Source organism: Cydia pomonella, chromosome 13, assembly GCF_033807575.1.
Source record: "Cydia pomonella isolate Wapato2018A chromosome 13, ilCydPomo1, whole genome shotgun sequence".
Lineage (NCBI taxonomy): Eukaryota > Metazoa > Arthropoda > Insecta > Lepidoptera > Tortricidae > Cydia > Cydia pomonella.
In genome coordinates, this window is record NC_084715.1 from 18530886 (window position 1) to 18556731 (window position 25846).

At 36.7% G+C, this 25846-nt stretch overlaps 3 protein-coding genes across 3 annotated transcripts in view; 2 read left to right on the top strand and 1 right to left on the bottom strand.

Moving 5' to 3' along the window:
- LOC133524471 (von Willebrand factor A domain-containing protein 8) overlaps nt 1-25846 on the bottom strand; it is a 77512-nt gene that overhangs the window by 30287 nt on the left and 21379 nt on the right. The window lies entirely within an intron of this gene.
- On the top strand, nt 6805-11246 carry LOC133524476 (uncharacterized). The gene is made up of 2 exons (XM_061860512.1): nt 6805-6877; nt 10198-11246. The coding sequence occupies exon 2, from the start codon at nt 10268-10270 to the stop codon at nt 11222-11224; it is 957 nt and encodes a 318-aa protein (XP_061716496.1). The 5' UTR covers nt 6805-6877; nt 10198-10267; the 3' UTR covers nt 11225-11246.
- LOC133524475 (inosine-uridine preferring nucleoside hydrolase-like) lies at nt 12225-25523 on the top strand. The gene is made up of 8 exons (XM_061860511.1): nt 12225-12411; nt 15127-15246; nt 19521-19620; nt 20389-20557; nt 20647-20763; nt 21223-21356; nt 22480-22666; nt 23742-25523. The coding sequence occupies exons 1-8, from the start codon at nt 12341-12343 to the stop codon at nt 23870-23872; spliced, it is 1029 nt and encodes a 342-aa protein (XP_061716495.1). The 5' UTR covers nt 12225-12340; the 3' UTR covers nt 23873-25523.

Genomic DNA, 25846 nt, shown 5'->3' on the forward strand with positions numbered 1-25846 from the left:
GTTTTTAATGATTCCTAAAATAACAGAAAATATGCTATAATTGACACTAAACGATTTATACTGTAGGTTAATTTATACTCTGTTAAAATAAAATTATCACAATAATTGTGACATATCCAAAAGTTTGTGTCATTTCATACATTCATGGATATGGCAATAATAAAAATGCTTTTATTTCATGATTACCACTATATTAAAAATATATGTATGGAACCATAAATAATAAACATATGTGATATGTGCCCAAATGATAAATAAGTTGATTAATATGAACAGCTAATAAAACGCCGGTTGTCAACGATATGCTGACCTAATTCCCATATACTTCGGACATCTATCACGTCGTTCGTTCCCCGGATAGACTGGGGAGTTATTTTGACGGGCAAAGTTGAAGAAACCAGACCTCAGGGCCCTCCCCCTACTAGATGGTGTGCTCAAATCACTGCACCTATGCAATTAAAACTGCACGAGGCCATGCGCTTGCAGAGCGATAGAAGCCTGTAGAGGAACCTGGTCTTCAACAGAAGGAAATGAAATCACGATCCTCAGCAGTGAGGTGCCGACTGAAGAAGAAGTAACTAAAAAAAACATAGATAAAACACTGCAACACATAGCTTCATAGTTTAATTTTCAACCACGAAGCAGTTAGCACTAAATCCCTGTCTCTGGTAATAAAGCATGCCGTGTGCAAACAATTTCACCGTAATTACACAGACAGGCAACTTGCACTGGTAATAGCAGGTTGTTTAAACTAAATTGATTCATATTGGTTTAACCTTTCCCATTTGATATTTCACTTTTAACTTGCTTTTAGCTCAGCCGTCTAAGCTCTTTCTAGACGCCCTCAAAAGCAGTCAGCAGCAAATATTTCTTTATTAAACATAGCTGAGAACCACCGCGACGAAACTCGCTTTCACGTTAAAAAAACCGCATCGAAATCGGTCCGTCCGTTTGAGAGCTCTGATGCCACAGACAGACATTGGCGTCAAACATATAACACCCCTCTTTTTGCGTCGGCGGTTAAAAGTAAAGTCAAGGTATTAAATATCGACACGGACAAGGTGCCAAAAATATCTACACACTACTTTGATGTATAGGCAATAAGGTCGAGTATACATATTTTTGGCACTTTGTCCATGTCGATATTTAATACTTGACTCATGACTTTCCGTACCATGATTTGCTTTTCCCAAAGCTAAGATCTTAATTAAGGAGCCCACTGATTACCAGTTCGCCGGACGATATCGGCCTGTCAGTTATTCGCAAAGGTTGACAATCCCGAATAACTGACAGGCCGATATCGTCTGGCGAACTCGTAATCAGTGGGCCCCTTTACCAAGACAAATGTAGGTCTTAAGTTAGTAAGTTACCAAAAGAGGTTATGTCATGTTCAAGTTTACGTGAAGCCTATTCGTGAGCCGGGGTAGAAAACGCAGCGTATACATTTCCGTTACTGACACATAAAATAGGAGACTTAAGGCGACATGGCGGCTTATTCTGTGACTCGCTTCTAAATTTTTCCATATTACAATGCACTTATTAATATCAGAAACTACTACTGGTTCTAATTCTACAACACAACAAAAATGATCGGATGATTTCCTCTATAGATCGCTAATAGTTTTATTTCGGTTCAGTTTATTTTATTTTATTTTTTTATTGGTGACATGCGGGATCTCGAAATGTAGAAAAATATTTTTTTGGCGTAAAAAAAGAAACATTGTAGGTATATAAAATATCAAAGTAATTACTTATAAATACATACACCAAATAGGATGCCGCTCCGCATAAGCCTTGTCTATTAGACACGGCACTGGTTTTCATGGCATCCAAAATTTTAAATTTAAACTTAAAATGAAAACAGAAACAGAACAGAATATAAACGGATCAGAACAGAACAAGTGTAAAAAAGACTTCTAAACAAAGAGATAGAGAGAGAGAGAGAGAGAGAGAGAGAGAGTCATTAACTTGTTGTTGGGTTACAAGTAAATACTTTCTAAGGTTGTATTTAAAATGATAATGGTTTTGCAGTTTCTGATTGGTGGCGGTAAATTGTTCCAACACTACGTTGCAGCATATCGGAAGCTGCCACGAAAAGTGGACGTACTATGTTGGGCACCGTTAAGTCGACTCAGATCTAAGAGCACCATGTACATGACCCTTCCAAAATAGATAAGGTTGTTTATCGCGAATTACTCCAAAAAGCAATGAAGAAAAGTGCAAGTTACGACTGGCAGCCATATTTGAAGGGTTATTACGGTTCAAAAATGGTATTAGAAAGATAAGGAACAGAAAAGCAAAAAATATTATATGAATAAAATTATGAATCACAAATGATACTTAATGGTGCCAAATAAAAGTCTGGGAGTCGATGGTTTACGTTTCTTTGGATTAGCCAGTCTTTAAACATGTATAATTTAAACGCATTAAGCGCCATCTACGTTAAACTCAACGCGTTTCTCCTCATTAGCTCGTTACCTACCTTGCAGTATCTATATACCCAATTACCAATAGGTCTGTTCAGGTTTCATAAAGTTTTATATATATTCAAATAACAAAACATAACAAATTTCATAAAGTTTTGTTTCTCGAATAGGCAGTAACCCAGTGAGTGCCGGCATATCTGATGGCGCCGCGATATCACATTTGAATATCGCCGCAACTATTCAGGGCTTCACAGTTCACTGTCGCCATCCATTTACTTTTTGTGGTGAGGTTTTATCACACAACGCTCTCTTGAGTGTCTTGGTGTATTCGGTCTGTGGGTGTGTCAGCTACATACGATCTAATTATGTTTGTCTGAGAGAGATTGAGTGTCTTGGTAGTAATTAATTACGAATGTTCAGTAATGACATTGTGGAGTAAAATTATTAAAATACTTTATTTAGGTATACCTACTGTTATGTATTCGTTCAACTCCCTTAGTGATTAAATGCATCTAATTGTTACTCGAAATGTAGGTTTTGTTTTTTTCTAGCTTGATGTACTAAATTTGAGACTATTTCATTAAAAAAGACGTATGTACCTACCTACAACGGCTTACCTATTTGAGACTGAGTTTTAAACAAGTACTAGCACCCATTTAAAGTTGCACAGTTAAAAAGTCCCAAAATAGCCATAAATATCATTTTCAAAGCTGTATAAGCTCCTTCTTCTCTAATCACCTTTATAAAAAAAATAAAAATAAACAAACACCAATAAGCTAACAAAGTGTGAACCGACAGCGAACTTGTAAACAAAATTGTGCAACCGACATAACTTTCTTTAAACTTCACCCAGTTCTATTTCCACTCTAATTTAGGCAAAGTTTCTAAATATACAGCGAGATACCATCATTCCATTAACAGACCAAGTTGCTTCGGAAACTACTTATTTGCACCAACTTAACCGTGCCCCAAACAACGACGCCTCGCGTAATACTAAAATACAAGTAAGCATAATACAGCGAGTATTAAATACCTTATTATGATGAACGGAAGGACTATTCTCGTTTGATTTCCTTAATTTTAATATATGCACGTAATGCTATTTCAAAATACGACCGCAGAAATAGCTTTGTATTAGTATTAGTAAAGGATAACCTTTCGTGTTAAATAACAGTTTACATTCGATGCTTTGATTATGCAAAATGACTGCCGAATTTATAATCTGCAGTATATTTGGCGACTTGAAATGTTGTATAGTAATTTATAGGTTGGTATTTAGATTATCTTCTAGTATATTATTGTGACTACACGAATAGGGTTGAACCGCATGTTTGTTGTACGAGCGTTAGCAAAGGTCTCCGATTCAGCTTGGACAAAAATGCTTTCGCATGTCCGCATGTTCTCCTCTACAGTTCGTAATTCTCGTGAAATTTTGTGAGCAGGTTCGATAACTTCGATAACACAGCTCTACAAAAAAAATTTTTTTTTTGTTGCCCTTAATATCTGTGCGCATTTATATATATTCAAGTGCACAGTTTACACATATATTCACAAAAGTTATGAATGTGCTCTAGTTTGTTTGATTTCAGCATATTTTGTATCATATATTTCGGTTTTTTAAATATAAAATGAAAATATGGAGTTAAAAAAATTAGAGCAAATCTTCCAAAATCATTGATAGTTTCCTAAATAGTGAGCATAAATACATCAGAAATTAATCTTATACCAGAGGCAACAAAACCACATTTTTGGTTTTTTTTCAAAATGGCGGAGTCATACATTTATTCAGTTTTAAGTTATGCTCGTGAGTATACAGCTCACAGAGCAACTAGTTATAACGTGCTGCAAAAAGGGTGGTAAAACAACTATTAAAATTCTCTTGCATCTTAACGATTATCCCGACTGAATTCTTAGAATTTGTGAAACACATTGAAATTGAAAAGACTGTTTAACCTAATAGTAAGCACCCATAAACTAATTATATAGCCCCTATATAACGGTATTTTGCTAGTCTTTAAGCAGACCGTGGACACGATTATACCATTCCCATTATCGAAGAAAAATTCTGTAATAAAGTTGTTGAAGTTGAACGAATTACTCCTATTCATATTTGTCTTAAAGTAATAAAGCGTTGGGCAAAAAAATTGCCGTTAAAAGGCAGGTTGACAAATTATTGAAGGCCCGAGCCGCGGATAATGTACCAACTTGGCACGCCAACCATCAAGCACCATTTTGTGTCTGAGAATGCGTCTACATTGTGACTTCTGTAACTTTCAATATATATTTCTTAACCAATTTGAAACTTCTGAAGGCTATATGATCTTGTTCCCTTATTTCTACAGAAAAATAAAGAATTGAGCAAAATTTCTGTTTGGCAGTAAAGGAAGGTTGACAAATTTAACGAAGGCCCGAGCCGCGGATAATGGACCAAGTTGGCACGCCAACCATCGACAGCCATTTTAGGACTAAATAAGGGTGTGGCTAATATGACATCTGTGGTCGAAGTACAATAGATATTTTAACGAAGCTTCGTATATAAATGTTTTAGTCAGATCTGTCTGGTAAATGTGTTTGGCGAACCAATCTGTTAATGCATGACGGGAACAAGACACATTGTGTCCGTGGGCAGATCTTCCGTAGATCTACGCCTAATTCCCATCATGGGCGTTTCAACCTTTAAATAAAACCGGCCAAGAGCATGTCGGGCCATGCTCAGAGTAGGGTTCCGTAGTTACTCTTCCGTCACAATAAGCTAAACTGGAGCTTAAAGTATGGTAGATTGTTAACCAAGGGATGAACTGTGGGTGTACGTCTTTTTACTATGAAGGGGAAACTTTTTGCGATAACTCAAAAATAGCTAAACTCATCATATCGGCTATAGTTTTCATTTAATGTCTTTCTTAAGCTCTACTTCCACGATTTATTTCATATTTTTTGGACCTATGGTTCAAAAGTTAGAGGGGGGGGGGGGGGGGGGACACATTTATTTTTTCTTTCGGAGCGATTATCTCCGAAAATATTCACTTTATCAAAAAATGTTTGTTAAAGACCCCTATTAGTTTTGAAAGAACTTTCCAACTATACCCCACACTGTAGGGTTGAAGCAAAAAAAGTTGACCCCCACTTTACGTGTAGGGGTGATACCATAAAAAAAATTAAATTTTTAGATTTTATTGTACGACTTTGTCGGCTTTATTGATTTATATATCCATGCCAAATTTCAGCTTCCTAGCACTAACGACCACGGAGCAAAGCCTCGGACAGACAGACAGACAGACAGACGGACATGGCGAAACTATAAGGGTTCCTAGTTGACTACGGAACCCTAAAAAGCTTGGACCGCGACACATAATGGAGATTCTATACAACATTTTTTATATCACGTCGATGGCAAACCAGCATACGCGCCTGATTGTAACGTAAAATGAGACAATAATGTTTTTTTTTTACTTTTGACCGATCATAAACGATGTACTTAGCTGCCATTTTAGGGTTCCGTAGCCAAAATCGCAAAAACGGAACCCTTATAGTTTTTTCATGTCCGTCCGTCTGTCCGTATGTCACAGCCAGTTTTTTACCAGTAAAGTCAAACGTGCCGTACATTTGCGAAAAAAATATATTGCAGCAATAGACGGAGCTATTTTAAATGTTTGGTGTTAAACGTCGTAATATAGTCGGCTTGTTAGCGATAAAAGACCGCCTGTTGTTCACTTCTTCCTAAGGTGCTGTATTCTTTGTATTATTTCTGTATTGAGGTGTGCAATAAAGAGTATTTGTATTGTATTGCAAATTTACCAGAACTGAATTTAGTTCTGGTAAAGGACAATTCTTGCGCAAAAGGACAACTACAGCATGACCGAGCCCTAACCCGGGGGTAAAACCGGCTCCGATCGGTCGCCCCACGGCAGTCACACAGAACTCTGAATTCGCGAGGTCGTCACGTCACGACATCTACCGAACCACAATAATACCGCAACGAAAACAAATCACCAAAAAAGGAGGAAAACAAATGTGCAGCTTGAAAATCGAATGACGAACTTTAACCAAAAGGAAAGGATTTAGATACAAGAATATATTCGTTTTTTGGTACCTGCTAGAACGGAATATTTATGAGATCGTTGACTAAAACGGCTAAAGAAAAGTAGGTAACGTAATACTTCGATTAAAAGAAAGAAATAAGACACAAATCACGTATTTTTTGTATAAGCTAAGGTCAAAAAAGATTATTTGCTAATTAAAAACAAAAGGCGTGAGAAGCTAGCTTTCTCGCTAGCAACAAAAAATATATGAGAAAGTTAAATACGACCGTTTGAACAAACGCAGAATTGAGACGGAACCATCAATGTTTGAAGAGAATGGATGTAATACTACGAGCGTAGTGGTTTGTAGAGATCTACGAGCTACGGCGTAGAGAACGCAGCAGAGTGATGGGATTTATATATTTGAAAGAGGTGAGTAGTTTTATAGTTTTATATTACATTTGCTGAATAAAGAAAAAAAAAAAATATATTGTCTATGTTGTTACAAAAACAAAAACCAAAATTATAAGTACTTCGCTTTTCCGAAAATTAGTAATTAATACGAGACGTGGGAAAAATTAACAGTCTGACTAGGAAGTATTTATTTATGAATTTAGTTTTGGGGATGTTAAAAAGATATCAATATCTTCATAGGCGTATCTATCCTCCTATTTTAAGTAAAGTTTTTGGTTGATATAAAAAAAATACATTCAAAACGAATCATCATATAGTTTTAAAACAGAGGTATCAAGGTTTATGAATAGCCATTATAAAAAAAAGTTATTACTATGAATGAAGTGAAAAGCTATGTTAATTACTAATGAAAATAGAAATAAAAGAACGAATATAAAAATAAAATAAAAACATGATAAAAAACTTACACTACTTTATTTATTATAATATAGCCTATATTTATTATTCATTTATTATGTTTTTTTACGAGAAAGTTTAAAAAACTTACATACAACAAAAAGTAGAATGTCCCGTATCTAGTTTTGTTATGAGAAATCAACTATTGTGAAGTATAAAACTAGCTTTCGGGCAATCCCCGACGATCACTGGCATAATAATAGATACTACCCGGGTATGTCCTTAAACTACGTCTAAAAGAGAGGTATGGGCATTGTGAATGTCATCTCGCTTTGTGTGGTATGGCACAGCACAGTGGATTTCATTCCAGATCTAGAGCAGAGCCCAACTAAGGGGAAGTACACCTCCACCTCCACCTTACACAAAACCGCAGCCAAATAACACTAGACCCTACTCATAGTGTGTTCCTGCTGGTGAGTAAGGTTGCCAGAGCTCAAAGAGGGTGCGGAGTGTTAGGGTCGGCAACGCGCATGTAACTCCTCTTGAGTTGGAAACGTACATAGGCTACGGAAACTGCTTACCATCAGGCGGGCCGTATGCATGTTTGCCACCAACATAGTATAAAAAAAGATACTACATAGCTGGTTTTCAATTTGCAAATGCGTCGACTTTGAATGGTCTCGTTACCCTCTTGCCTCGTTACTTTATAATGTTACGAGCTACAGTGTATGTACTTGCAGACTTCACACTTCATACAAGCGCGGAAAATTCTTGGAAGACCGGGATATGAGAGGGAAAGAAAAATAACAGTAATGCTGTTACATATAATCACTGTCAAGTCGGTGCAGAGTTGGCTCAGGCAGACTAGCTAAAAATAATAAGAATTGCGCTACAAATATATAATTTAATAAAAACTATGACATCAATATAATATAGCCATATTATATTGATGTCATAGTCCATACTTGAGAGCCGTTTAGAAGCATGTCCAACTTCTAGCTAGTGTCACAATGAAAGTTCTTTTTTTTATATACCACGACAGCAAGCATACGGCCCGCCTGATGGTAAGCAATCACCGTAGCCTATGGACGCCTGCAACTCCAGAGGTGTTACATGCGCGTTGCCGACCCTTTAAAAATCTACTGCCAATAAGTCGAAATGTATATTGTCCTAATGTCAGAAAGTCTAAATGGCGTAATAACCATTTGTCTAGAGTCACAATTCACAATATCCTACTGCCAATAAACCTAAATGTATTAATTACATGTAGCATTATAATCATAAAGTTAGTCATATAAATAAAGTACGTTTATGATAACGTCTCTCCCCGTTTAACCCGTTAATCGCACTCTACTTTCATCCCCTTAGAACAGCATTTCCCAAACCATGGGTCGCGACCCATCAGTGGGTCGCAAGCGAAATATGAGTGGGCCCTGAAACGTAAGACGGCAGCGGCATGCCAAACGAACAGCCAAGCCATAGTTTTTAAACCAAGGTGTATGGTTAATAAAGGCAGGGGCTTGGCTTTTGCTGAGATACAGGATTTTTTTGGTGGGCAGATTACAGAGGGTTTTTTTGGTGGGATGTATGTTTCCTGATATGATACCAAATTAACAAAATCAACAGCCCGAACAAATAAGACACCATTGAGTAGGCCTCGATTTGCTACTAAGGAATCTGAGTTTACTAATAACATTTTATGTCCCCTATTTAAAACAGCCAAGATGTGGGTCCCGAATTTAGCAGTTTTTGTTACGTGGGTCGGAGCCCAGTCAACTTTGGGAATCACTGCTTTAGAAGATGAAATTCGGAAATGAAAAAGTATCCTGATGTGTTATTTCAGGCTGTAAGCTGAATCCCGAAATTTATCCAATCAGATCTCGGAATACCGGTATTGGAAGCATCAGGCCGAAGATGCTTCCAATACCGGTATTCCGAGATCTGATCAAGCGTTATTCTTCCTTATACTTGTGTCTAAGAGAAATGATGATGATTATTGTAAAAAATATCCTATGTCATTTCCGAGCCCTCAAACTACGAGTATCTTCATACCAAATTTCATCTAAGTAAGTTCAGCGGTTTAGGTAAGCGTAAAGAGGTAACAGACAGACAAACAGAGAGAGTCACTTTCCCATTTATAATAGCTTCTTGTTATATTGTTACTACTGAAACACTGTAGATGAGCTACACTGTGTTAAACGTAGAAATGATTAATCGTTTAGTGAAAGAGCAGTGCGTGACACAACGTTTTTATATAACTTCGGCCCTTTCAATTGACGTCCTACTCTGCTTTTCGTAAAATTTCTGCCATTCATGATTAGACTGTACTTTTATAACTTAAGTGACTTGTTACTAAGGTAGTTACTCGAAATACAATTGAATACACACACGTAGCTACAGCTGTATCTATATAATTTTACAATAGAATTTAAGTCAAGATATTCCTTTTGTTATATACGATACGACAACGACAAAAACAGAAGCGGAAAAATTAACTTATTATACTTTTCGCTTTAAAACTTGTTTTAATGTAATGTAAAGTTCGCCAAAATGGCGCAGTGCAGCTAAACTGATTTCTAGTTTTAGAATCCTTTCATCTTTATGTTAATCGCCATAATCGATATGAATTCAATCATTATACATTGGTAAAATACGCAAAGCAATAATTTACCAAAACGACTTTATACGTAGCTTTCCTGTCGCATATTCCATTTGCTCACCGCGCGCATGTGAATAGGGTGTTTGAACCAACCAGTGTGCCCGTGGCCTCATCAGTACCGAGTATTGTTAATCTTAGTATGCGCTTATACTGGTTAATCTGAGCGTTCGCCTCACCTACGTAAATCAAGCGAGCGGAACAGACCAAATAGATTTCACGGCGGCTTATCCCCCCTTTCGCGGGAACACGAACGTTTTTATTGACTCAGCCATTTCAATTTCAGGAGCATCGATAATCAATTATGGGCCCAAGTTCACGCACGCACGTCCCGTGTGTGTAGCCAGGAACGTGACATGCCCCGCTGGCAGTCTTCGCAGCGGCCTATGTACGTCCGCACGGTGTGGGTCGACGGCTTCCGACACGCGATTCTCACCCCTGACGACCCTTACTACTCCAAAGTCAAAAGGCGACCACATTCGTCCGCCAGCACAACGAAATACTCAAGGAATTCTAGACTGAGTATCAGAGACGAAGGAGAGAGGAAATTGAGCCTTGTTATCAGAAGCGATAAGTCGAAAATTGTAAGTAAAAACCGCCCGAAAAGCCACGAACCAATAGAGCTGCTAAACTTGGAGGCTTTGGAGCTTGAATCGGAAGACGAGTTTTTATTAAAAGCGAATCCGCAACCGATCTACGAGTACGACACCGGCCGTTCTAACTACGATTTATCTGCAAACATGAGGGCATTTAAAAGCAATAGGACAGCTAGAAACGAATGCAAGGAAAACACAGATCTATCGGACAGAGTTTTACAATGGCTAGACCTAGCCGGCAAAATAGATTTGCTGGCTCCAAATGCGGAGCGCATGGCGCAACCGCGACACAGCTGGCCAGAAATACAGAAGCGCAACTGTTTAAGCAAGTCAAAAACAACCGTAGATATAAGGGTTAAAGAAGAGGTTAAAACGCCAAAGGATTCGGCAAGGACTCAAGGTATCGATCGCGATTACCAAGTCCCACCGTCGGCGGCGACCATCGAGACGTACGCGCGACAGTCACGGCATAGAAACACGCCACGCGATGCAAAAAAGGACAAAACGAAAAGAGACATACGGGCCAACGTCCTGGAGACACGGCATAAGGTGGTCACTGAGAGGAACGCGGTGGAAAAACAGTACGCGGAGTTAGTTAGCAAAAAATTGATACCGGATTTGGGTAAAGGGAAAAGGCAGGTGCATATTTTTATGCCGGAAATGATTAAGAAGAATTGTAATAGCAGGACGGAGAGTCTGCTGTCTCAAGTGTCGTAATTTGAATAAATTATAAAATTGAGGTGTCGGTTTTATTTTGTATGACTTTACACGTAAGGCGTGTCCCTTTTTCATAGCAAGGAAAACAAGCAAATACAATTTCACCAGTCTTGCTTAAAAATAATACTTTTTTGGAGAGGCCGGGCATAATCAATTGAAACTAGAAAAATAAAGTTATTGTCGAAATTACAGTTCTTGGTCTAATATATAAATAAAGTATTTTGTGAACAGTGCCGAAGGATATTTCATGAACTATAAAGTGTATTACTCGTGTTTAAGTAGCGTCCATATTAAGTACTATGAATTGAGTTCAAAAATTACCTACTATCTTAAGATAAGTTAAACTAAATACTAAAAAAGTTAAATTGTTATGTAAAAAAATGGAATATAGGTATGTAAGTTCATTCATAAGAGCTGGTGCGAGATTTGTACTGAACTGTCAAAATTCTCGTATAAAATCCAGATCAACTTTCGTGAACCGACTGTGTTGGTATGTATTGGAGTAGGTACGAAAGATCCATAGAAAGAAAACACTCATTGTGTTGTGACCTTTAAGGGAATACATTGCTTACGATAATTATGAACATTATATCAAATTGATAAAGTTCAATTTCGCGTAATTACTGACATCCTTACATCCGTTAAAGGGTTAAAACAATAACAACACCATAGTCCATATTTTCATACTCTTACTGTCAACTGTAAAGATAAAGATAGGTTATTATTCAAGTAGGCATATTACAATGCGCTTACGAACGTCAAATAAAGCTACACCGGTTCTAACCCTACACCTCTGACCCGAGAAGATTTAAATCCCCCCTCCATTGGAGGAACCCTCCTCGATTCCATTCCATTCCATTCCCAATTAGGACCGGCAAGAAACTCGGCGGGGCACATTTTTTCAAAACATTACATCTTATAATTAACATGCATTAAATAATATGTCAGATAACTAATGTGCCACCAGAGCGGCGCCACTTACACATATCATGTGACGAATTTCAAAAACGAAAAGTGGTTGAGTAGCTGTATTTCTGTACTTCCTATCAGATAACACGACCTCGACTACGGATCAGTCGTGTCTCTCAATATCTTAAAAAAATTGTTACTTTTAAAATGGATAAATTAAAATATAAATATTGGATCGTCTCAGTATCCCTTTTAGCTATTTTTCTTGTTCCAATAAGGTGAGTACATTTTTTTTAAATAAATTCCTTTATTGGAAACCGATTAAGTTCATTTAAATAAAATGATAAATATGATAAGTAATTCAAAAAATAAAACTAGACCAAAATTAAATAAATTACGTTTGGCACTACATTTTTTTATTCTGGAAACCGATTTAGTTCATTTAAATAAAATGATAAATTTGATAAGTAATTCAAAAAATAAAACTAGACCAAAATTAAATAAATTACGTTTGGCACTACATTTTTTTATTCGATTTTAATATTTATTTCACAAAATATCATAAAGATCACATATATTATTTTATTGTTATGTTACAATTATTAAACCAATTTATTACAATTATTTTTCAAAACAAAATGACTATTTTAAAAGTAAGTATGTAATAAAATATGTGGCTTGGCCGTTTCGTTACTAAAAGAAGTATTGTAAATATATTAAAAATAATGAATAGTGAATACATTTTTCACCTTACGCTCATGTGACGGTAGTGAAATGGCCAAGCCATATATTTTGACTAAGGAGTCGAGTTTGTGAAGTTAGGCCTTGTAGAGTTAGAAGCTTGGCTCTACAGGAGATTTCATATATTTTTGACAGTGCGAGCCTTATGGTCTCGTCTTGGCTACATTTTACATGCAAAATGTCTTTGATGGGATACTGTTTTCTGAAGTAAATTTATTTTCGTTAAAGATTATATTAGCATAGCTCATTTCCTTATTAATAAATAAATAACTCTGCCTATATACGTCCCACTGCTGGGCATAGGTCTCCTCTTATACGCGAGAGGGTTTTGGCATACACCTTTGAATTTCTTCGCGGATGTTTACAGGTTTCCTCATGATGATTTCCTTGACAACATTTTTTTTTGTTGTAAACGCGCATATTTCTTTCGTTTACTCAGCTTTATCTATAATGATATTTACATTTACACCAACGTCATATAATTACCACACCACAGGTGGGTGACACCCAGCAGAAACGCCCAATTTAAGGTAAAAACATTTTTAGGCAAAAATTTCCTTTTTGGTACAAGTTTTTCTATCGCTAACTGTACTTTTCTTACCACAGGTTAACTAATACTCATCGAGACAGAACATTCTAAGAACCCCAAACACAAGTAGGTTGCGTTGTTTCATCACAGAGTTTCTATGGCCACCTCCTGTCTCCATCATCAGATCAGCTTGATGGTGCCATAAGTTTGCATTGTCATCCGACTTACATATGTGTGCAAATTTTCAGCTCAATCGGAAATCAGGAAGTGGGTAAAATTTTGCTTCCAGGATTTAACCCACGCTAACATTACGTACATACATAGGTACTAACAGGGCAAGTTAAATAATGAATTTATATCGCGTTAATATACCCGGCAAAAACGTACATTTTTATCGACTCGAGTGTTATTTATCTAAATAATAGCAAGCAATTTCTAAGTCATAATAATAAGAAACGTGATCCATCTTTGAAGTAAACATTGTTTAATAAAAGCGTTAATTCTTTTATTATCTATTTGCATACCATTTTCATTTTTTCTTATCGCAACTGTAAATATCTGACATTGTTATTCTGACGATGGATTTCATACATGTCATAAAATATTATTTTATAATGTTGTTTACAGTTCCATAAATACGTTCAACAACACATAACTAATCCAGAAATGCGAAATCGTCAAATAAAGCTACACCGGCTGTAACCCTACACCTCTGACCCGAGAAGATTTAAATCCCCCTCAATTGGAGGAGGGTATCCCAATACGGACCGGCAAGAAACTCGGAGGGACACATCTTTTTAAAACATTACATCTTATAATTAACATGCATTAAATAAGAAAAAAAAAACAATTTAGATTACCAACGAAATCATACAATTACATACAGTTGCTACTTTTGTTTATAGAAATTTGATCAAAAAATATATATATGTCATATCAAATCATACAAATACGTAGCTCTTTCAGAAAACATATCAAATTCTGATAAAGGGAAAAGAAAAATAAAATTAATAAAGGAACGAGAATATACACCATATAAATCTGATAGATTGCTATACCTACAAAACATATTTGATGTGCTTTCTTACCTGAGCTGTGTCACCTATACAATGATTTTACATATACACATAATACAAAGATTTGAATTGCTTAATGATATAATGATTTAGATAGTTTTGTTTATTAGTCTACAGAAAACCATTCTCATTTTTTGTTACCACCCGTTATATAAAAAAAAAACTTCCTCGCGTTGTCCCGGCATTTTGCCACGGGATCCTGGGGTCCGCTTGACAACTAATCCCTAGAATTGGCGTAGGTACTAAGTTTTTATAATATATAAATATTTATAAATACTTAAATACATAGGTACACACCCAAGACTCAGGAGCAAATATCCGTGCTCATCACACGAATAAATGTCCTTACTAGAATTAGAACTCGGAACCATCGGCTTCATGCAGGGTCTCTGCCCACTAGGCCAGACAGGTCGTGCGAGATCGTCGGATAAATATCCGAGTAAGGCTGTGTATCCACCTGAGCTGTGCGAAGAATATGTTTATTAAGAACCAATAGTAGGTAAATGAAGTGATTCTATTGGTCCTTAACTAACACAACCCTCGTAACGGTCTGCTCACGCAGCTCTGGTGGAAACGTAGCTTAATGTTGAGGTTAATCGCGTATAATAACTATGCTAATTATCTACAGTAATTGAATTATTTTACAGCACTGGTAACATTATTAGCAAAGGCCAAGGTCATCCTAAAATAATAATAGACCACGATGGGGGAGCTGACGACGCTATGGCTATATTTATGGCTCTTCTTAGCGAAAAGTATTTAAATGGGTAAGTTTCTCATGGTATGTATTACCCACAGAGTTGAAGGATACGCATTGGCCGAAGCGTGTCAAGTTTCGGCGGTTCCGCGGCCGGCTTCCTGACACAGCGGGGTTGCGAAATGCATCGCAGCCATAGTATCTTTTAGTTTTAAGATAAAAGTTATAATAGACCGCGAGCCAGGAACAATTTCTATGACCAATCGCCTCCCGGCTGAAAACTCGTGTAGTGGTTAACGGCTAGGTATGATTAACCCTCGTAAACGTCAGCTGCCGCTCCGTTGATGGGTTGAGGAATGGCAGCCACCGAAACACGTAAAACAAAAAAAAATTGTCATCGCCTGCCGTTTGATACTTTGTCAAATGATAGTTCAGATGCTTGTTACTTAAATAAATCGTCAGCCGGTTATATCACGGTGATAAGAACATCAGCTGGTCGCATGAACATGTAAAAAATAAGCGCTATACCTTTTATAATAGCAAAAACAAATCATGAAACGTTGCATGTAGCATTTCATCAGGCGTAATCGCCTAAAAAGCCATCAACGGATTACGCAATTTACACATTACGCATACTTTGCCGTAGTGGTAGGCGCATATTTTTTACATGTTCATTTTACAGCTGACGGTCATTCCACCGTGATAGAACCGGCTGACGGTTTTTTAAGTTTAAAACAGCATCTAAACTATCATCTGACAAAGTATCAGCCGGGAGGCGATGACTGACGAAATATGCTCCTGGCCCGCGGTCTATAATATGTATGCTAGTTGTGTTGTGTTGTGTTGTTGTATGTATCTATGGGCCCAGAGTTGCCTGAAAATAAAGATTTTTCATTTCATCCATTGGTAGGGTCGGTAAGACAAAACTGTGATTTCGTATCAATATCATCGTGTTTACATGCGACACGCATGCACAACTCGAGGGAAGTTAAGGCCAGTGCAGACCGGCTACGCGTGGGTAGATGTGCACGTCATAAGGATCCTTATGCATATTACAACGGGCACGTGCACGGACACGTGCATTCTACGCACAAGCATCCCATGTGCACTTGCCTTTAAGGGCTTGTGCACAAATTACGCGAGGTTCGATCGGGGGGGAGGGGGGTCTCGAAAAAATCACGACAGATCACGTTGGGGGAAGGGGGGTATAAGAAAACCTCACGTGTATTTTTCTATGATAAACGAAACTAAAAAAAAAAATCTACCACATACTTTTTCTCGGTTTTGTTAAACATAAATCTTCACTTGGCACTTCAAGATAGCCAGTCTAATAGTTAGGGAGGCGAGGTAGCTAAATGGCGTAATTCAACGGCGCCGTCGAGACTCGAGACCTATCAAAATCGAAAGATAAAATAATTTCGAAAAGAAAAGCTCGTATGGTAAAAAGTTAAAAACCATTTTAGCGGTGGGTTTGGCGTGTACGGTTTTTCAAAAATGTAAAAAAAAACAGTTACTTGGGCATTCTCGAGCGCGTCAGATATTCATACTACGTATGCCCCAAGTGCCTCTGATAACAACGGTATACTAATCTGCCGGTTTGCGTGGTGGGGGTAGGAATATAAAGTAGTCAAAAATGCAAAAAAAAAAAATTTACTCGAGCGCGTCAGATTTTCGGAAGGGGTGTTAAGTAGGCCCCAAGGAAGCTCCCTTTAAAAAAACTGACGATTTCGGCGTGGCGATAAGTTACGATGAATTTTTGAAAATGCAAAAAAAAAAAGTTTTTTTGAAATACTCGAGCGCGTCAGATTTTCATAGGGGAGGTTTATCTCGGTATCCTGAAAGCATATTTTCTTAATCTGACAAAAATGTTGGTGGGTTCTCTTAATCTGACCGAAAAAGGTTTTTTGGTTTCTTTTTTTTCCTTTCTTTCTCCTTGATAAAACGGGGATTTTAAGAATGACAATAAAGCGATAGATGCAACCAACGTAAATGTAGATGAAATGTAGTACGAATTGTATTATTTATTGTATAAAAAAATTAAATGATATAAAAATATATTTCCGCGAAGCGCTCAGTCTGTATTACATGTTTATGGCAAATTCCTCTTTTTTGCTTCAATTCTTCACTTTGTTTTGCTTACGGTACGTCCAAAAAAAACTTTTTTGAGGATCAACAGGCTATTGAATAATATACATACATGAAACTGTACATGTTAATAATACTTTTGTATACAGTATTTTGTACACGCGTAACTTTTTCCGTGTCCACGAAAATTGTCGAGAAGCTTTAGAAAAAAAAAATTTGAGATAATAAAAGTCACATAATTTAATCATCGTTATTTCATATAAATTTTTTTGAACACCCTCAGTTTTCGAGATATACTCAAAAAACCGGGAGTTTGAGTTTTTATGATGCTTCAAGTCAAAAAGTTTTAACTTTGGACAAAAATGTAAACAGACCTTTTTTGTGTAAAATAAAATTACCTTTTTTGTTTATTTAAACTTTTTTTTTGTAAAATGTATCGTTCGCGACTTATATGCCGCAACGCGTTTTTCGGAAGACGAAATGGCTCCTCCACACTTCCGGTCATGCGGAAACCGGCAGATTTTGTATTTTTAGTAAGTTTAAGATTATATTCTTCAAAATAAAAATAAAAAAAATCGCGCTCGAGAATGCCGGATTGACGTTTTTTTTTACAAGTTCGCGACCCTATAACTCGGCGGCGTCAAGGACTTATCGTCAGATTAGTTAAATTTAGTCTTAAAACACTAAAATCAACCCCCAATATCTTAATCTGACGCGCTCGAGTATTTCAGACTATCGATTTTTTTTACTAATCTGATCGTCTATCCTAAGCGCGCGTCACTACATATAGAGCTATATACTTTACAAGGTTGTTCTATTAGGTCTAAGGTATCTCTCATATCTTAAACTGCCACGCTCGAGTATTACCGAAAATTCCCCTATTCGCCGCCCTAACTATAAACAAGATTTACTCTATACAATACTATTTATCTTAAAATAAGATCGAATGAAAAAATAAAATAAAAATACACGTGAGGTTATAATGTAGGGGAAGGGGGTTTTGCTAAGAACCTCACCAAATATCACAAAGGGGGAGGGGGGGGGTCTAAATATACCCGAAAAAACCTCGCGTGATTTGTGCACAAGCCCTAAGCGGTGAGTGCCCTAAACCCCACATGTACACATTATTGTGTGCGTGCTAAGTGCGAAATCGGCCTATCATGAAGTCACAGTTCGTTCTTAGCTATCCTACTTCTATATATTTATTTACAGTACTGCTACAGTACTGGTGCTACTTTTCCGCACTAGTGCATAAATTAGCACATTATGTAACTATGTCGAAAATTTTAAGGTTCATATGTACTGTAAAACGTTGTACGATACATGTGCGAATAGGTAATTCGCAACTCGTGTTGATTTAAAACACTCACTTCGGTCGTGTTTTAATTTATCGCCACTCATTACGAATTTACTATTTTTCGCCCTTGTATCGTAAATAACTTTTATTTATACTTTATTGCACATAAAATAATAAGTACAAATGGGGGACTTAATGCCTTAAGGCATTCTCTACCAGTCAACCACTGGGTCAAAAAGAGACGTTTGTTAGGTGCAGGCATTGTATTTGAGAATAATTAATAGATATCATATTACTACGTATATATCTGTCTAGTCTGTGTTACTTTACGTTATTAATTGGTAATATTTTTTTCCGATGAGAGTAGCGCTCAAAAGTCCTAATGTGTTTGCTTATTTTCACGAATTCATTACTTAATAACTTTCTTAATTAGCGCAAGCTTTACTAATACGTGTAAATCCAGAATAATAACAACTGAATTAATTGTTACTTAAATGATCATTGTTTTTCATTTCTATCAGAATTCGCGCTAAAAGCGCTTAACTAAGAGATCATCTAAACTAGATGGAGCATATTAAACAATCGCAGTTATTTAGTACTCCAATAAGTACTTATTTTATTCCACGTTTGTGATCTGTATACTCACGTAAATTCAAAATATCTATGAAAAAACTTTTCACTTAGTTTATGGTATAAACTAGTGAAGAGTGCAGTACAAAAAAATCTTATTAGCCAGGTGCGAAGCACATGTAATCTTATTGAATATCTCACATTAATGCTGCGGCACGCGGCAGCCGTTTAAATTAATTTTATTGTACAAGATTTAACGTAGAAGCTCACAAAATAAGGGCAGCACCCGTCGTGCACCTAGCGAATAGCTTTAGGACGTTACCTTCCTCAAGTTTCGTGAATATAATGTAATTATAAATTTTGCGGCTATGGTTTCATTTTTTTTTTTTCAGACCATCAGTTATAGCAATGACAACTACTCACGGTAACGTGGACGAAGACCAGGCATTCATCAATACTCAAAGAATTTTAGACGTAGCGGGGAGGCGTGAAGTAAGCAATTAATAACAACTGTCCACCAGTAAAATAAAACTCAACTGCTAAAATTATACCTCTCACACCGGATGATGGTCCCTATGATAGTTGATTTTTATATGGAGTAGCGGTCACATAAAATGTGTGTAGATATTTATTGAAAGTTTAGCACATCAAGCGCCACTTGCATAATCCCACTAACCTGGAGTTACCATGGTTACCAGTACAATTTGACTCTGCGTTAACGGTTAACGGTTTCTAATTCATTTAGAAATGTTACATTTAAGTAATAAAAATACGGTATAAACATATTTCTTGAATTATTCTTTTTAATTACGCTCAACCAAAAGAGACTTGCAGGAACTGTCATAGGTACCATCGTTCGACGCGGGAGTTTATAGTTTAATGTTTTTTTTTTTAACAAAAGATAAGATTATTGAAAAAATTAAACATAAATCATTCTGTATAACAATTTAGGCTGGTGGTAGTAACACCTTTTTTTTATAAATATGAACCAACAACTTATCCACATAGTTAATATGCAAGATTCATCTGCTTAGCAATAGTGGAACATTGTGAAATAAATGTAAATCATCCTCTATCATAAAATAAACTGAGTCGCATAAAAATGGGAATCTAGGCTCTCCGAATTAAAATACGTGAGTTAAACCGTATAATTAGCTTAGTGTTAGTATTATCGCGACAGTTTAAATTCGAAAACTGAATCCGGCTGCAGGCCTTATTGGTTTAAATCCAGCTGTATAACACTATCATTCTGTTTGTCAGGTACCTATATACCGTGGCAGTAACGACTCTCTACTGATCTCAGTAGCATCTGATGGATATTTTGGCGCGGACGGACTCGGTGACAACAATTTTACAGCAATAGAGCCCATTGAAGCTCAGAGGATACCTGCAGCTCTTGGTATCATTGAGCTGGCTAACAAATACCCAGGTACTTTTTATCGGTAGTTTTACTGATAACCCTATTAAGAATAATTTTCATATTGTCTTTTATTCTGTTCATAATCATATTTGTTTCAGATGAAATAATACTGGTTGCGATCGGCGCACTCACTAACGTAGCTTTGGCAGTACGATTGGAACCCCAATTGATTAATCGGCTTTCACATCTGTATGTAGGCGCGGGAAACGTCTACAGTAAGTAAATAAGCAACTGTAAATTTCGTAACATTCTAAATTGAACGATAATAACAATAGTAAACGGTTCAATTTCCAGTGTGCATTATTAGGGTACAAGACGTTGCGAGTTAGTTACAGTTTCGCTATATAATACAGCGGCAGCAAACTTGTGGCAAAAAACATACTAAACTAGTTTATAGTAGAACCTCGATTATTCAAACTAATTGGGACCGAGACTACTTCGGATAATCGAAACGTAGGTTTTGGGACAAGATCAAACAAAAACAATTAACACCTTTTACATTAAAACAGTTCAGTTTATTAAAATTTGACGTTTGTATATTAGCACGTGTATACTACTAATAATAACGGAATCCTGCAGAAAACCGTACCCGCAAAAAGGTTCGTTGGTTCCTCACTGGGAAAGAGCCCTAAGCAGAAGTAACAGTTAAAAATTTGGACGATGGTACATTTCAGGTGAAACTGAAACGAAGGCGGAGTTCAACGCAGAGCAAGACGCGGAAGCATACCACATAGTAATGCAAGAAGCTCATCCAGAGAAAGTGACGATTGTACCCTTTTCACAAGTCAGAACTAAAGGTGTGTCCCGGGTAAGTTGTTCAATAAACCACCCAATAAGCTTTATATGTAGATACTAATCGCATCAAGTATTAAATGGAACTTTTGAAAATTCACTGTCGTAACATATAGGTATATCCATACGGAATTGAGTTTGTTGCGTTGCGTCAATGTGTGGTCACAGCAATTCATTTGATGTACTCCATCTAGTAGTAATGATCTATACAACTTTGAGAACAAATAATTTATTTTTATCAAATATTATGATTTGTGTTTAAAGTAGTCACACTACTAAAATAGATGTCCCAAATATACTAAAGAAAAATTCAGCTAAGTGCGAATCGGGCTCGCGCACGAAGGGTTCCGTACCATTATCTATAGGTAAAATCGAGCAAAAAAATCACGTTTGTTGTATGAGAGCCCCCTTAAATATTTATTTTATTCTGTTTTTTAGTATTGTTATAGCAGCAACAGAAATACATCATCTGTGAAAATTTCAACTGTCACGATTCATGAGATACAACCTGGTGACAGACGGACAGACGGACGGGCGGACGGACAGTGGAGTCTTAGTAATAGGGTCCCGTTTTACCCTTTGGGTACGGAACCCTAAAAAACTGACGAAGACCTTCAGTGGTGAAGGTCGGGACCGAATAGTAGTGATCTATGCTAACAAGTATCCTAACAACAACTAACTAAAACTAACTATTGTGGCGCAGTGATCCAAAGAGGGTCTTGGCCTCCAAAACGAGAGAACGCCACCTGTCCCGATCCTGTGCCACTTCCTGCCAGTTATCGGCTTTGAGTTGGCACAGATCCGCCTGTACACTGTCGCTCCAGCGGTATCTGGGCCGACCCACTGGACGGCGACCAGTCGGTCGTCCCAAATAAGCTCTCTTAACACCTCGATCCTCACCCATCCTCAGTAAGGAGCGTCCCCCGGTTGGTGGATGGGGGAATGGTCGGTAGTACAGCCTAGCTACACTACTCGGCTAAGTCCGATGGACTCGCTGACCAACGTAGGATGTGGTCCTCCAGCATTTTGGGGGTTGTGCGGTGGGTTAACACCCCTCCCACGGAAAAAACTATAAACGTTAAGAAACCGAAAAGAGAGAATATCCTAACAACAAATGTATTATATTATTTATATTTCAGAAATGGCGCCAAGAAGTCCTAGGAGCCATACCAACTGAAATAATGAGAGCGCAAAACGCCTTCGAAAGGATTACCATAGTAAAAAATGATTACTTTACACTATTGGACCCTGTTGTCATGGGTATAGCGCTGAATGACACAATTGTGGGAGATGTGAAATATTCGCAAAATAGCATTATTTTATGCGGTAAGTTAAAGTTGAGTTTCGATAAGTACGTGTGTTGTTTTTCTTATTTTAAAATTGACCATAGAGTCCATAGAATAAAATAATAAAAAAAACCGGCCAAATGCGAGTCGGACTCGCGCACGAAAGGTTCCATACCATTATCTAAAAATTATTTTTTTGTATGGGAGCCCCCTTAACTATTTATTTTATTCTCTTTTTAGTATTTGTTGTTATAGCGGCTAAATTTCAACTGGCTAAACTATCACGGTTCATGAGATGCAGCCTGGTGACAAACGGACGGACGGACGGACAGCGGAGTCTCAGTAATAGGGTCCCGTTTGTCCCTTTGGCTACGGAACCTTAAAAATAGCCACAACCGAATACAGAACCTCCTCCTTCTATGAAATTGAAGTCGGTTAAAAGGCATAAGCCTTGCTAGGAAATTAATAGGAAACTACGTATTTTCAATCGACTTGAAGGTTTTCAAAAGGATTAGTTCCTTAATTAGTCGGGATCAGCTGGGATGATTTTTTTTGTTTAAAACCTGTAATATAGATCGACAGGTTAAAAGAAGTTATTGGGACTTTTAAGAAAATAGTGTAAGTACCCAATTATCTAGCGTGTATTGTTAATAAAAAAATATTCTCTTATATTTTGTGGGGATAATTATTAGGCATTAAATTTCAACAAATAACTTGGTTTCGATGTTCATTTCATAAACTATAAGCTATATAAAAAAGGCAAAAAGTTGATTCCCCTAAAGATTTCATGCTTAATTGTCGTCACAAAACTGACAGCGATTCACTTTTCTTAACTACTCACACTAATTGGCTACACTATGTTTATTTGAGTTCTTTTTTTAACAACGGGAATTACAAGATCAATCGTATTCGAAAAATAATAAAAAGACGCAATAATCCCATAGTTGCATTTATCCCGGTTGACCTTACCTACATCACAGTTAGTCACATTCTGATAATGACACCCTGGAGAAATCGAGAGAACTCTTGAAATATTTTAGACAGACCTATATTTCAAGGCCGGTAAGCGTATAGTATAATAACCCGGTAATTTAACACATGTCTTATATTTTCAGGGGAAGATAGAGGCATCAACACTAACAATTTTACGACAAGGGAAGAAGCGAACGTAAACGTCATCAATAACGTTCTTGAAGAAGAATATAAGAGTTTACTTCTATCTATTTTTTCTGCTGAACTTAATTAAAAGTCTGTATTTTTATGTGTAAAACATTTTAAAATATTTACATGTAAAAAATATGTAGGTATACATGAATTGATATTTTTGTTTGTTATATACTTGTTAATTTATTTATTACTACTTGTGTGTTTTAATTATTGGGATATATATTACTTTCTTTAAAGTTGTTTAAACCATAAAAACCCTATTTAAGTATACCTATGTATACATGAAAAGAAAGACTTCAAGGAAAAAGCGTACTTCGACATTAAATGCCGGCAACGCACTTGCAACCCCTCTGGTGTTGCAGGTGTTCATGGGCAACGATAATTGCGTATTATTCATTCAGGCGATACCTCCTATATCATAAGTATCGAAAAACACACTTATCCCTATGCCACACTTACCCGTATTGACCAGAAACAATGAATATAATACTATAAGTAATTAGGTACATTATGTAGACGTCCGAGTGCTCATTATGTATGTGTTTAGTTTTATTTATTAAGCATAATGTAACATGATCATTACGTGGTAAATCAACATTTAACAATATTAGAGTAGGTAGGTATATTAATTTCTTATACAATGTAAAGAAACTTAATAATAAGAAAAATACGCGTACGGGTTCCAGCAGGCGTTCTACATGACATTAAAGCTCTCCAAGGGGCGGGCGTCTACACGTTGGATCTAAATCCCCACACAAGCCTATCAAAAGACCGGGATTTATAGGCCCGTGAAATTCAAAGAGAAAAATATGAGCTCCGTCAACAAAGTTTTGTACGGAGCTCTAAAAAATGCGTCAAAATATTTTTTATGATTAATATACAGTAATCGAATAGATGGCATGGTTGTGGGGCAAAGTCTTAGCCATGTTTTACTCAAATAAATTAAAAATTAAATCCGTGACACTTGTGAGCAGTGTATTAACTAACTTATTTTTTATAACATTTTGACACGTCTTTAGACAATTCGTTTTGTTTGCTCCTTAGCGGATCAAAGTTCAAACCACGCGTCAAAAGCACAAGTAATCACTCATTATCTAAAGCTAGTCGCACACACAGGGCAAGCGCGGGACGGGCGCGGAACCGGTCGCTTTTTTACGAGACGTACGTACGTTTGTCAACAAGGACTCTCAGGCCTTACACTTAGGTTGATTTGAAATTGACGCATTCCTTTAAAGAGCGTATGTTAGAGTTAATTTGCAATATATGAGTCCCTGGCCCAATTAATGGTTTCTAAGATTTTAACATTTGAAGATTTTTATTACATGTTTTATATTAACTTACAATGTACCTATGTATGTACGGGTCAAATCTTGCATTTTATATTTGACCCACTTCCCGACTTCCAATAAGGGATAAAATTTGCATACATACCTATGTAAGTTGAGTGAAAATGCAATATTAAATTAAGGTACTATCGAGCTGGCCTGATGATGGAGACAGGAGGTAGCCATAGGAACTCTATGATAAAACAACGCAACCTAATTGTGTTTGGAGTTTTTAGAATTGTCTCGATGAGTATCTATAGTTGCCTGTGGAGGAAAGTACAGTCAGCGATAAAAGCTTGTACCATAAATGTTTTTATTGCCAAAAACTTATTTTAATTACACTCGAAATCAAAAAAATTAATTGAACACTCTAGTTTAAAGTATTATCTAGAGCACGCTACTTACATATGTATATTGTATATCGTGTACATATGCATGTAATAGTTATTTAACACTAAATGCTGTAATGAGACGCGTAATACATTGATAACTGTGCAAAGGTCGATGTATGTAGCTATGTACCTCTGTATAAAATAGGTAACAACTCGAAAACCATTTTCATAATGTCTACGAGTATAATAAATATATGTTAAGTTCGTAATAAGGGAACTAAAAGCGAACACAGTATACAGTATCAACGGTGGTAAATAAGTTTTTGGCAAAAATTTCTTTTTTGGTACAAGCATTTATCGCCGACTGTACTTTTCTTTCCACACGCAACTAATACT